This window comes from Rhopalosiphum padi, chromosome 3 (assembly GCF_020882245.1).
Source record: "Rhopalosiphum padi isolate XX-2018 chromosome 3, ASM2088224v1, whole genome shotgun sequence".
In the NCBI taxonomy this organism is placed as follows: Eukaryota; Metazoa; Arthropoda; class Insecta; order Hemiptera; family Aphididae; genus Rhopalosiphum; species Rhopalosiphum padi.
Window position 1 is genome coordinate 77489920 of NC_083599.1, and position 14778 is coordinate 77504697.

A 14778-nucleotide genomic window follows, 5' to 3' on the forward strand; every position below is an offset into this window, starting at 1 on the left:
AGTGTTACACTCCTAAGTATAATCTTTTTGCTATACATAGATTATAAGTGATATATGATTTTTATGTTAGCATACATTTAATTGTCTTATTAATATTATTTTGTTGAAAATCAATATGTAATAAAAAGTAAATTTGTTATTATAATCATTATAGTATCGCAGTTTTTAAACTCCTATTTAAATATTTTACATATTTTCGTTATTTCTAACTAACTAACCTATCTGAGAACTCATATTACACCGTTGCCGCATGATTACACGTGCGGTCGCAGCAGAGGAATATAAATAATGTAAATGTAAATAATATTTACAATTTTATACAAATAACACTAATACAATATTTTTAACTACACAATAACGATAATCAATAATCAATAATAATAATAACTACTCATAACGAATAATGTTACAATTGTCCCTCAATAAACTGTTACATTTGTACACATTCAATATTTTTTTAATAATCTTAATATTACACAACATAACGAAAAATATAATTTAACAATCACAAAAAAATAAAAATTAACTGATAACATTATTTACTATCAGTTATCAAAAACACATTTTTATTTTTATTTTCCATTATAATAATGATATCAACTAATTGATTAGGAAACATTGATTATCACACAGTGGGACATTTGACGTATTTATTTGACGTTAAATAGTAGTGATATAAACCGTTTTTATTTACTGTCTGGTCGGGAGGTTCACACTGTTTTGCCCGATCGACCAAAATCTCGTCTGTCCATTGACATTCATTATATTTATTTTGTCACAATAAATTATGATTGTATATATGAATTGAAATATATGAAGTAACCACATTGCATCCAAAAAAAAAAATTAATTAATACTGTTTTTATTATTATATTATTAAAAAAAAAGATATTGTGATTGATTTTATGTTATTGTTTTTATTATTACATTATGACAATACAGAAATTGTGATTGAATTATAGTATTCTGATATAATGTGCTATTAAGTATAATATGCAATTAATTTAAATAGCTACCTTCCAATAATAATTATAAAATGTGTTAAATTAATTAATTTGTTATTAAATTTGGATTTAGAATGTATACCTTTAGTATACCTTTAGTTTTCTCGATTTTTTGACGATAGCACGTTTCATCCACGCACATAATTCCTAACTTTTGAAATCATGAGGCAACACTGTCAGCGTGTGTTGAATGCATGAACTATCTACTAACCACAACATTTTACTGCCATTCATTTTCCAATCTGTACTGAACGACGATAGCGGACACCATGTGAGTATTATATATTATGTGAAACGGCCCTTATAATTTAAAACAATTTCTCCTGCCACTATTTATCGTTCGACGCGCAATCAGTCTATCTTAAACCGTGCGCATGATTACGACAAATCACTTTTTGTGTGATAAGAGTTGATAATAGTTTATCTAATAATTGTTATTGTTATTGCAGATTACAACATGGTTGATGTGGAATGGCCATTGAAGTGTGTAAGGATATTTTGTTTTTGTTTATTATCAATAAACGTTTTAACAATAACGGGCTCAATTTCTACCATGATTTACATTTACATTTTAATTTAGGATCGTCGTGCTGCGGTGTTATGCGTTGCTGACGACGCCTGCCTTAATACGATACTAGACAAAAAAATTGGCATACGGACCCACAGAAACAAAACTCGAAAATTCGAATTCGAAGATACTGAAATTCCAATCACAGAAAGACAAAAACGAATTTATGATGATTTTTGTTTGAAACCACTCCCATATACCATAGCCAGACACGAACGGTTTGGCGAAGTTAATGGTAATTTATAGTGATATATATATATTTTTAATAAGTAATCTTAATTTAATGTGCTTAAATTAGGTGCAAAGGTGGTGGCAATTAGAGACATACCTAAAAATATTGTGTTGTTTGAGTTGTGCGGGCAACTGTATCCCGTCAGCGACCAATTTTTAATACCAGGAGTCAATGACTTTTCGACGGTGACATCAAGTATTAATGACAAGGACTACATGTTCCTCGGTCCAGTTGCGTTCATAAATCATGATTGTAGGCCAAATGTTCAGTGGCACAGCAGAAGCAAATCATTGTCTTGTGTCAGGACAATTAAAAACATACTATTAAACGAGGAAATCTTAGTGTTCTATGGACCCCACTTAAGAGATTATAATTACATCTGTGGTGCGAAACGTTACGAAACGTTCTTTCATCAGTTTCATCTTTATAGCCGTGTGCCTGTGTTATGATTTTCGGCCACGGAAATACTGATCATAATAATAATAATAATATTATACGACATTTTGTTCTATAAATAATATAATAACATGGTTTAGTTATTGGCATAATATTATTTTATACTCTGTGTTATCGGTGTTCATTTTGTATTTTTGTCGTGACGTATGTGCAAACTATCTCGATTGCCGTGCTGTTTTTTTCTGTTTCTTTTACTAATAAATACCTAAACAGTAAACTCAAGACCACAATAAATAAGGTAAGTTATAACTTGTTCATTTTATTAGATAGGTATAACATTGACTGCCGTGTGACCGCCGGCAGTCATTTGTGTAATTCTCAAATTGTATAGGTACCTATAATATATTGTATACTTGTATGACTACTGGTGTTCATGTGACCGTAAATTAATAGGGTTTTAATGTTTTAAAATATTAAATTTACTATTGAACTTTTTCGAATGAAATTGTAATAATTAATAATTAATAATAATAATGTATAAATTAATTTATAATAATAATAATAATAATAATAATTCCTAATTAGGAATAACATAATATGCAACATAATAATTTTTGTGTGACCCCTTTTAATATTATAAGTATAGACAATTAATACTTATTTTACAAAACTTGTACCTTTATACTTTACATTATCAAAAATAATCTTACTTTTAAAACTGAACTGTATAGGTATAATAACTGAAATTAACTGTATATATAATATATACTAGAGTACTAGACAAATATCTAATATTATACCTAATCAAAGTATCTGCCAACCATGCACAAAACATTAAAACACAATTCACATATAGGTACTATTACTTGTATTATATTGATCTAAAAATATACAATTTATAAGTAATGTAAGACATTGGACATAGCTAGGTAATAAAATAATTCTTTTAAAATTGTTCTAAAATAAATTACACTAATTGCTACGAGATAAAATAATAGACATATGATATCCTATCAAACATATAGGATTATTCCATTACTATTCTTAAATTAATTAATTAGAATATTATATTGGATATGATGATTTTATAGTAATTATTGAAGAGTTTAGTTTCATGGTTTCTATATAGTAAACCTACTATTTAACTGCTCAATTTTATGTATTGTACCTAATATAGAAATATAGAAAAAGAAAGATTATTTACATCAATATTTTATATTAGTTATTATTAAAAATGTATAGTAATTTTTTAATTGTATTAACAAATCAATTTACTTATAACGATTGCTTTTCTTTATTGTATACCAACTTCAAATAACTTTTTATACTTATAGTTTACCTATAAGAATTTGTTTTAAAAATTGTGAACTAATGAACCTCCACATGAACATAATATTATGTTTAATGGGCGACATTTTCTTCTTGAAGAATAAATAAAAATAAATACATACCAAATTTAACATAGTACAATATAATATTTTATTGGTAGGAAGGTATAATGTTAAACTTATTAAATCAATTATTTAGAATGATTACCTACTTCAAATATTTAAGTTATTTTATTTGAACTACTGGATGCATTATATAAGTATAAGTTAAGTATAAGTTCGAACTTATAAATTACTTATCTATCTAAAATTCTAAAGCTTTAAATAAGATGTTAATATAATAATATTGTATGTTGATAGCTGAATAATATGATTAGCTACCCATAATATTATAAAAAAAATTATTGATGGATAAAACATTTAGAAACTGTTTCATAACATAATTAATTTAAATTTTAAATGTAATAAAATAATAATACAAATAATATAGGTAATGGCTAATTTTGTCAATGTTTGAAAACAAATTATTTTTTGAGCTTTTGTGAAAATACTTGTTAAAAATTTTTAACTATGCGATGAGCAATGTAGGTACTTGAACAATATTTGAAAATTTTCTTTAGGTGCATATGCACCTATCTTATTTGATTATGGTTTGTTGACACATAGAATTGAAAATTTTGTTAAAATCATGACAAGTGAAAGAACAAAAAGGAGAAGAGTTAAGGAAGAGCTAGAATCTATGCAGTTTGATCTTAACTTTTCAAAATTGCAAAAGAAAAGACAACATACTTATTGTAAAGAAGTGAATGTGAATGATGATTTTATTACTAATAATCTGCATAACAAATACTATGAAGAAAACATCAGTACTCCAATATGTAATAGTTATAAACAAAATATTGAAGAAAATTGTTTCAGTCCTGGAACAACATTTTGTAATGTATATGAATCATATTATAATCATAGTTTATTTAGGATGGAGTTTTTAAACAAAAATATATACCTAAATAATAATTGACACTGGTTATATATCGCTTATTATCTGGCTTATTACATTACAAAATTACACTAATAACAAATCTTACTAAAGGTAAATACAAATTAAATAAAAGTTATAAACTGGCTATATAGGTGCCAGGTGACAATAACTCCATCCTACTTTTAGGTATTTTACCTACTATTTTATTATCTTTAAACTTTTATTTTAATAGTTTCCTGAGAATAATGCTGCATTTAATGAACCAATTGAAACTATTAATGAATGTGATTTATTCAAGCGTAATTTGTGTCAGTGGGCAGTAAATTTTAACATAAATCATAATGCTTTGGATGGATTATTGGTTATTTTGAAAAATGTGTCAACATTATCACAACTTCCTAAAGATTCACGTAGTATTTTAGATACCAGAAAAATGAACGAGACACAGTGCTTAACTACAATAAATCCTGGTTTATATTACCATTTTGGTTTGAAATCAGCTATTTTGGAACATTTTAAATTTATTTCAACAAATAATATAGATGTTATCAAAATAGTTATTGGCATTGATGGCTTGCCAATCTCAAAAAGTAGTGCAAGTCAATTATGGCCCATTTTGGGGTATATACGCCCATTCAAGAATTCTGTGTTTCCAATTGGTATATACTGGGGCCATGAAAAGCCTGAAGATTCTAATTTATATTTAAAACAATTTTGTGTAGAAGCTAAAGAGTTATTGACAAATGGAGTTAATATTAATGGAGTGATTTTTAAAGTTTTAATCGATGGATTTTCTCTAGACGCCCCGGCTAAGTCGTTTGTGCTAAAAGTCAAGGGTCACAGTGGTTATGATTCGTGCACCCGGTGCATAGAAGAAGGCGAGTATTTGAAAAATAGATCATGTTTTCCATACACAGCAAGTAGTGAAAAAAAACGCACACATGACGACTACATCAGTATGAAATATGAAGAACATCATGTTGGGAATACAATCTCAATTTTATCAGATTTACCTGGTGTAAATATTGTTGATGCATTTGCGTTAGATTACATGCATCTTGTTTGCATAGGTATTATGAAAAAATTAATCCAATTATGGATGAACAAAGGACCATTGAACGTTCGTATACCTAGTTCTGTTGTAAAAATAATATCAGACCAATTGGTATCATTTAAAAAGAGTGTCCCTTGTGATTTTTCCCGAAAACCCAGGGCCTTAAATGAATTACCAAGATTTAAGGCCACAGAACTGCGTCAAATCCTTTTGTATACTGGACAGGTCGTTTTCAAAGACAGCATAAACAGCAACTGTTATATGCATTTCATGGCACTTAACATAGCTATGACCATATTATTAAGTGATAATATGAAAAAAAAGTACATACATTTTGCTAGAAATTTACTCAAATATTTTGTTCAAAATTTTGAAAATCTCTATGGCAGACATTTTATTTCGCATAATGTTCATGGGCTTTTACATATCTCTGATGACTATACCAATTTTGGCCCTATCGACAACATAAGTGCGTTTCCTTTTGAAAATTATATGAAGTCCCTCAAAAAAATTATAAAAAAACACGATAAACCACTACAACAAATAATTAAAAGATTCTATGAACAAAAAAATGTAAATACTCCTAAAAATACTAATACAGAAATTATTTTTAAAAATGAACACACAAATGGACCTATGTTAAATGATTTAATAGCACCACAATTTAAAATTGTCCATTTACTTAATACAAAAATTAAAACAACATGTATAGCTGATCAATTTATATTAACTATAGATAATAATATTATGAAAGTCTTAAACATAGCTCATACCAAAGATACCAATGAAGTAGTTTTTATTGGGAAAATATTCCAATCTAAAAAACCATTTTATGAAGAACCACTAAGCTCAGATACTTTTAATATTTATATTATTGATAATTTATCTAATGAACTATGTTGGATTCCAATGAAAAATTTTAAAAAAAAGGTTATGTTATTGGAAAAATGTAATGAAACAATAGCTTTGCCTATTATACATTCAATTAATGATGATTAAACTTATAAAAAAAAAATTTTCGAAGGTACTTAGTTTAATATATTTTTTTGTACTTAACCTAAATTAGTTTAATTTTATGTTTACAGTTTTATTTTGTACATTCAACTTAAGTATGACTTATCATATAGTAATATTCAAAAAAGAAAATGCAGTTGAAGTTGTACCATCTCATTGGCTGTCAAAAGATGGAATTACTTGTGCTTGGCCACATAGAAATTTAGATCCAAAAAAACAGATTGAAAAAAAAACAAACCCTAATACATCAGATTTTAATTGGTATGATGTTCGTATTTTAGCAAAAGATATTGGTAAGTAAATTTTCAAGTGTATATAGTAGTTAATTTGCAATAAAAATGTCTAATTAATATTAGGTATATTTTTATTTATAGTTAGTTAATACTTAATTATAATATATTGCTTTAAAACGGTTTCAGCAAGTTTAAAAGATGCCAAAATAAAATGTAGTAAAGCAACTTTTACTTCGGATTTATCAGAAAATGAAAATAAAGAAACTAGAAAATTTCGATGCAAAATACTTGATGATGATGATAATAGTTTTCATTTAAAAAAAAAAAGAAAAAATCTTTCCGCACATATACAACCGCCAAAACTATCTAGTCCTCCCAAATTAATTGCTGATACAGGTAAACAATAAAAATTAAATTAAACATGGTTATTATAATATAATGTTATATTTATAATTTTTTTTTAGACAATTCAGATTATGATGACTCTGATACTGACCGTACATTTGGTCTTCCAATTATGAATTCATGTAAGATAAACAAATTATGATTATTATTTGTTATTTAATTACAGTATTACTCATTTAATTAACTTTACTTAATTTTATTAGGTATTAAGAAGTCTCCAATAAAACATTTTGAAGTAAAAATGAGTGATAAGCAACAAAACATGTCAAAAAACAATATTTATCGATCTCCTTCTCGAAAGTTATCTCTTGATGGTAATTAAAGTATTATACTTCAATGAATACACATAACTAGACAGACTGTTGTGTTTGCTAACTACATATGAATGAAGTTATTTATATTTTTATTATCATTATATTTTAGGACCAAGCTCAAATATTATTAAATTAAACTCACCATCATCAGGAAAATGGAAAGTGATTGATATTAATAATTCAAGTTCCACTAAGTTTTCAAGAAGAAAGCTAAATTTTGATTCAATGTCACAAAACATAAATGGGAACTGTAATAGTAATCGCCGTGTCAGTCAGTCTCCAAAACATTTTGGTAAAATCAAACTTACATTATTACATTTACATAAAATTAAAATTATACATTAGTTATATTATTAAAAAATATATATACATCAATAAATTTATTTTTAATCTCTGTTTGTATAAATCAAAAAAAGTTTCCTTGAATTAATTATGTACTTCACTATTATTACTTTCAGAAAACATAAATACAGATTTGCTTAAGTCCCCTACAGGAAACTGGCGCATAAATGATCATAATATTGATGATGTTGCTACTACTCAAGTTGATTTTAACACGTCACCCATGTCTTGTAGTCTTAATACTAACGAAGTCTTAGCTATTGATGGTAACAAAATAATTAAATAATTTGCATATTATTCAAAATCATAATGTAACTAATTTGTGAAATGTATATAAAATTGAATATTATTAATAATTTTTCAGGTTTAAAAAGTACTTTAATAAATTTGACTCGTTCTATTACAAACATCAAGTATGATATGAAAAATTGTATGATAAAAATTGATAGGATTGAAAATATGTTGAGTGATATTCATACAAATCAAAATAAATCTTTCTCAAAAGAAGTTAATTATTTTGTCAATGAAAGTATTTATAAATTCCCAATGACAAATATTGATGAGCTGAATATGTTTGAAGAAAAATTAGGTGACATAGAATTTCGTCAGAAAGTGGTGGGTTTAATAATTTATCTTCAATAATTTTACATACATTTAATAAAAATTTTACTAAAAAATTGTAATTTTTTTTTTATTATTTTCCAGATACATTACTTGAGTAGACTAGAACGTGAAAGTGTTTCAGATATGACGCGACAAATAATGTCCAAGTTATTTCATAATAATTTGTTATCAAAATTTTCGTATGCAGGACAAAAACAAAAAATGGTCTTTGCTACTTTACATTCCTGTTCTATCATATTTGGTAATTTTTTTTTTTTAAACTATATAATTATTATAACTTATATACTAAATACTGTTTATAAATATAAAAATTTGCTGCTATGATGAAATTGAACCATTCAGATTCTGATATTAAATTCAAATAGAACACTGCAGGTGTCATAATTATATTATACTGCCTACATAATTAATAAAACAAAATATACTTAATATTTTAGAAACTGTAAGAATTGTACATAAACATCGGAATTGCACTGATCAAGAAATATTAAAGCCAATGAAGTTTTTCATGGCAAATGCAAAATTCAGAGAAGAGAAGAAACAACAAAAACATCACTCTTTTTAATTGTTATTATTCATAATTTTAAATGTTTTATTTTATAAGCTAACAATAAGAGAATTGTCATCAGTATAGTTACTAAAAGAAAATTGTAAATTACTTATAATATACAATTAAAAGTTTATTTTAATTCTAATATTGTTTATTATTATTCTTATTCAAAATATTATTTTTAATATTATCTAATTTACAGTACTATTATACAATAGTATAGATAAGTTTATTGGGTTTTATAATGATAATTCTAATATTAGTTAGTATTTGAACTATATAATATAGTATAATGCACCATAACAAAGGGTTAATTCATACATTTTAATCAATAAATGTTTAAGTAATTACTAATTAATAAATATTTTGAAGTTATCTTTAAAATGATTATAAAATATTATCATATATTTTGAAAATATCGTTAACAATATATTTTAAAAATTTAATTATGCAAATATTTTAAAAATATTTTAAAAAATATTTTGAAAACGAAATAAAAATATTTTGAAGACTATTTTTTTCGGCCAAAAAATATTTTCTAATTATTTTTAAAATATATGTTGATCATTAAACGATGTTTTATAAATATTCATTATTTTCTGAAAAATATTTCTAAAATGATTTTAAAATCACTTTTTGTTATGTGGGTTACGTCTTCCCTATGCATATCATAGTAAATAAAATTACTAAAAATCAAAATTTTGTACTACAGCTTTCAAAACTATATCACTCGACTCCAAATGTCTTACTCTATGACCCCAAATACATTTAAGTCCCCTGGTAGTCGAATTGGACTTGTATTGGTGGCTAAACGTAGTGTTTTAGACGCTGTAATCCTGAAATTAGTATCATTTTCTGGACAACTCGACCTCACCACCACTTTATGCAAATTGTAAGTATCCAAAATGCATTTCCCAAAAAGGGGACATCCTAACGAATTCAGGGATATGATTGGCTAAGTCGTAGTACAATATTTCGATTTTTAATGAATCATAAACCGATTCGTTTCTACCGGAGTAGTGCATATTACGTCTTCCCTATGCATATCATAGTAAATAAAATTACTAAAAATCAAAATGTTGTACTACAGCTTTCAAAACTATATCACTCGACTCCAAATGTCTTACTCTATGACCCCAAATACATTTAAGTCCCCTGGTAGTCGAATTGGACTTGTATTGGTGGCTAAACGTAGTGTTTTAGACGCTGTAATCCTGAAATTAGTATCATTTTCTGGACAACTCGACCTCACCACCACTTTATGCAAATTGTAAGTATCCAAAATGCATTTCCCAAAAAGGGGACATCCTAACGAATTCAGGGATATGATTGGCTAAGTCGTAGTACAATATTTCGATTTTTAATGAATCATAATCCGATTCGTTTCTACCGGAGTAGTGCATATTACGTCTTCCCTATGCATATCATAGTAAATAAAATTACTAAAAATCAAAATTTTGTACTACAGCTTTCAAAACTATATCACTCGACTCCAAATGACTTACTCTATGACCCCAAATACATTTAAGTCCCCTGGTAGTCGAATTGGACTTGTATTGGTGGCTAAACGTAGTGTTTTAGACGCTGTAATCCTGAAATTAGTATCATTTTCTGGACAACTCGACCTCACCACCACTTTATGCAAATTGTAAGTATCCAAAATGCATTTCCCAAAAAGGGGACATCCTAACGAATTCAGGGATATGATTGGCTAAGTCGTAGTACAATATTTCGATTTTTAATGAATCATAAACCGATTCGTTTCTACCGGAGTAGTGCATATCACGTCTTCCCTATGCATATCATAGTAAATAAAATTACTAAAAATCAAAATTTTGTACTACAGCTTTCAAAACTATATCACTCGACTCCAAATGTCTTACTCTATGACCCCAAATACATTTAAGTCCCCTGGTAGTCGAATTGGACTTGTATTGGTGGCTAAACGTAGTGTTTTAGACGCTGTAATCCTGAAATTAGTATCATTTTCTGGACAACTCGACCTCACCACCACTTTATGCAAATTGTAAGTATCCAAAATGCATTTCCCAAAAAGGGGACATCCTAACGAATTCAGGGATATGATTGGCTAAGTCGTAGTACAATATTTCGATTTTTAATGAATCATAAACCGATTCGTTTCTACCGGAGTAGTGCATATTACGTCTTCCCTATGCATATCATAGTAAATAAAATTACTAAAAATCAAAATTTTGTACTACAGCTTTCAAAACTATATCACTCGACTCCAAATGACTTACTCTATGACCCCAAATACATTTAAGTCCCCTGGTAGTCGAATTGGACTTGTATTGGTGGCTAAACGTAGTGTTTTAGACGCTGTAATCCTGAAATTAGTATCATTTTCTGGACAACTCGACCTCACCACCACTTTATGCAAATTGTAAGTATCCAAAATGCATTTCCCAAAAAGGGGACATCCTAACGAATTCAGGGATATGATTGGCTAAGTCGTAGTACAATATTTCGATTTTTAATGAATCATAAACCGATTCGTTTCTACCGGAGTAGTGCATATTACGTCTTCCCTATGCATATCATAGTAAATAAAATTACTAAAAATCAAAATTTTGTACTACAGCTTTCAAAACTATATCACTCGACTCCAAATGACTTACTCTATGACCCCAAATACATTTAAGTCCCCTGGTAGTCGAATTGGACTTGTATTGGTGGCTAAACGTAGTGTTTTAGACGCAGTAATCCTGAAATTTGTACTATTTTCTGGACAACTCGACCTCACCACCACTTTATGCAAATTTTAAGTATCCAAAATGCATTTCCCAAAAAGGGGACATCCTAACGAATTCAGGGATATGATTGGCTAAGTCGTAGTACAATATTTCGATTTTTAATGAATCATAAACCGATTCGTTTCTACCGGAGTAGTGCATATTACGTCTTCCCTATGCATATCATAGTAAATAAAATTACTAAAAATCAAAATTTTGTACTACAGCTTTCAAAACTATATCACTCGACTCCAAATGTCTTACTCTATGACCCCAAATACATTTAAGTCCCCTGGTAGTCGAATTGGACTTGTATTGGTGGCTAAACGTAGTGTTTTAGACGCTGTAATCCTGAAATTAGTATCATTTTCTGGACAACTCGACCTCACCACCACTTTATGCAAATTGTAAGTATCCAAAATGCATTTCCCAAAAAGGGGACATCCTAACGAATTCAGGGATATGATTGGCTAAGTCGTAGTACAATATTTCGATTTTTAATGAATCATAAACCGATTCGTTTCTACCGGAGTAGTGCATATTACGTCTTCCCTATGCATATCATAGTAAATAAAATTACTAAAAATCAAAATTTTGTACTACAGCTTTCAAAACTATATCACTCGACTCCAAATGACATACTCTATGACCCCAACTACATTTAAGTCCCCTGGTAGTCGAATTGGACTTGTATTGGTGGCTAAACGTAGTGTTTTAGACGCTGTAATCCTGAAATTAGTATCATTTTCTGGACAACTCGACCTCACCACCACTTTATGCAAATTGTAAGTATCCAAAATGCATTTCCCAAAAAGGGGACATCCTAACGAATTCAGGGATATGATTGGCTAAGTCGTAGTACAATATTTCGATTTTTAATGAATCATAAACCGATTCGTTTCTACCGGAGTAGTGCATATTACGTCTTCCCTATGCATATCATAGTAAATAAAATTACTAAAAATCAAAATTTTGTACTACAGCTTTCAAAACTATATCACTCGACTCCAAATGACTTACTCTATGACCCCAAATACATTTAAGTCCCCTGGTAGTCGAATTGGACTTGTATTGGTGGCTAAACGTAGTGTTTTAGACGCTGTAATCCTGAAATTAGTATCATTTTCTGGACAACTCGACCTCACCACCACTTTATGCAAATTGTAAGTATCCAAAATGCATTTCCCAAAAAGGGGACATCCTAACGAATTCAGGGATATGATTGGCTAAGTCGTAGTACAATATTTCGATTTTTAATGAATCATAAACCGATTCGTTTCTACCGGAGTAGTGCATATTACGTCTTCCCTATGCATATCATAGTAAATAAAATTACTAAAAATCAAAATTTTGTACTACAGCTTTCAAAACTATATCACTCGACTCCAAATGACTTACTCTATGACCCCAAATACATTTAAGTCCCCTGGTAGTCGAATTGGACTTGTATTGGTGGCTAAACGTAGTGTTTTAGACGCAGTAATCCTGAAATTTGTACTATTTTCTGGACAACTCGACCTCACCACCACTTTATGCAAATTTTAAGTATCCAAAATGCATTTCCCAAAAAGGGGACATCCTAACGAATTCAGGGATATGATTGGCTAAGTCGTAGTACAATATTTCGATTTTTAATGAATCATAAACCGATTCGTTTCTACCGGAGTAGTGCATATTACGTCTTCCCTATGCATATCATAGTAAATAAAATTACTAAAAATCAAAATTTTGTACTACAGCTTTCAAAACTATATCACTCGACTCCAAATGACTTACTCTATGACCCCAAATACATTTAAGTCCCCTGGTAGTCGAATTCCTAAATGTAAAAATAAAAATATATTATTAATACATATAACAAAATATTTGTACATAATATATTATTTTTTCAGACCAAACAACTGTACACCAATTTATTAAATTTCTCCAAATACTACTGCTTAAACTATGATACACAAATACATTTAAAATGTGTAAAAAATACAATAAAAACATTAAGGGAAAAAAATATAATTCATTCTTTAAAAAAAAACAATAAATCTGCACTTCATCACTTAATTGACATATCAAACACAGATATAATTAAATTAAAAAAACATCCCAAATACTAAATGATATACTATATATGAATGAAACTAAATTACGAAAAATAAAAAATAATCTTATTAATAAAAGTCCCCTTAACTTGGAAAAAATGAAAAAAAAAATTAACTACATAAATTATATTCTTCAACAATTAACTTGTACTTGGAAATTCTTATAAAATCAGGATTTGGACTTAGAGCACTGAAAGTAGTATGAGTGCATTCATGAGAGACTCACCCGGCTAAGTAAAAAAGACTCACCCGGTACATAAAAAGACTCACCCGGCTAAGTATGTAGAGACTCACCCGGTTAAGTATGTAGAGACTCACCCGGCACATAAGAAAGACTCACCCGGCTAAGTGAAAAGACTCACCCGGTTAAGTAAAAAGACTCACCCGGTTAAGTATGTAGAGACTCACCCGGTACATAGTAAAGAGACTCACACGGTACATAGTAAAGAGACTCACACGGTTAAGTATATAGACTCACCCGGTACATAAAAAGACTCACCCGGCTAAGTGAAAAGACTCACCCGGTTAAGTATATAGACTCACCCGGTTAAGTATATAGACTCACCCGGTATACTATATTGAGACTCACCCGGTATAATATATACAGACTCACTCGGTACATAGTAAAGAGACTCACCCGGTTAAGTCCAGCATCCTGATGTATCACATCATTCAGCATTCTGATGTACCACAGCATCCTGATGTATCACAGCATCCAGCATCCTGATGTACCACAACATCATTTTGTGTGTAGATTCACCCGGTTAAGTGTATAGATTCAACCGGTTAAGTGTATAGATTCACCCGGTTAACTATATAGACTCGTGAACAGTTGAAAAATTATTAAAAAATAACCATCCACCCTTCAGCTATAAAAAATACGTCC

At 28.8% G+C, this 14778-nt stretch overlaps 1 protein-coding gene across 2 annotated transcripts; it reads left to right on the forward strand.

Annotated features, from left to right (window-relative positions):
- The first annotated feature begins 2211 nt into the window (after positions 1 to 2211).
- LOC132927687 (uncharacterized) lies at positions 2212 to 9188 on the forward strand. 2 transcript variants are annotated; one of them, XM_060992271.1, is made up of 10 exons: positions 2212 to 2498; positions 6647 to 6868; positions 6995 to 7204; positions 7273 to 7335; positions 7417 to 7527; positions 7637 to 7819; positions 7986 to 8135; positions 8234 to 8484; positions 8575 to 8734; positions 8931 to 9188. In XM_060992271.1, exons 2-10 carry the CDS (start codon positions 6673 to 6675, stop codon positions 9056 to 9058), a joined length of 1452 nt encoding a protein of 483 aa, XP_060848254.1. In that variant the 5' UTR covers positions 2212 to 2498; positions 6647 to 6672; the 3' UTR covers positions 9059 to 9188. The 2 variants fall into 2 exon arrangements, with proteins under 2 accessions (XP_060848254.1, XP_060848253.1); XM_060992270.1 differs by lacking the exons at positions 2212 to 2498; positions 6995 to 7204; positions 7273 to 7335; ... (4 more) ...; positions 8575 to 8734; positions 8931 to 9188 and adding exons at positions 2876 to 4468; positions 4740 to 6585 and having other exon boundaries at positions 6647 to 6761.
- The last annotated feature ends 5590 nt before the right edge of the window (positions 9189 to 14778 follow it).

Coding starts and splice junctions, on each gene's coding strand:
- LOC132927687 (XM_060992270.1), top strand. CDS start 4,217: ATGACAAGTGAAAGAACAAAAAGGAGAAGAGTTAAGGAAGAGCTAGAA. Junction 4,469..4,739: donor CTGGAACAACATTTTGTAAT/GTATATGAATCA, acceptor TTATTTTAATAG/TTTCCTGAGAATAATGCTGC.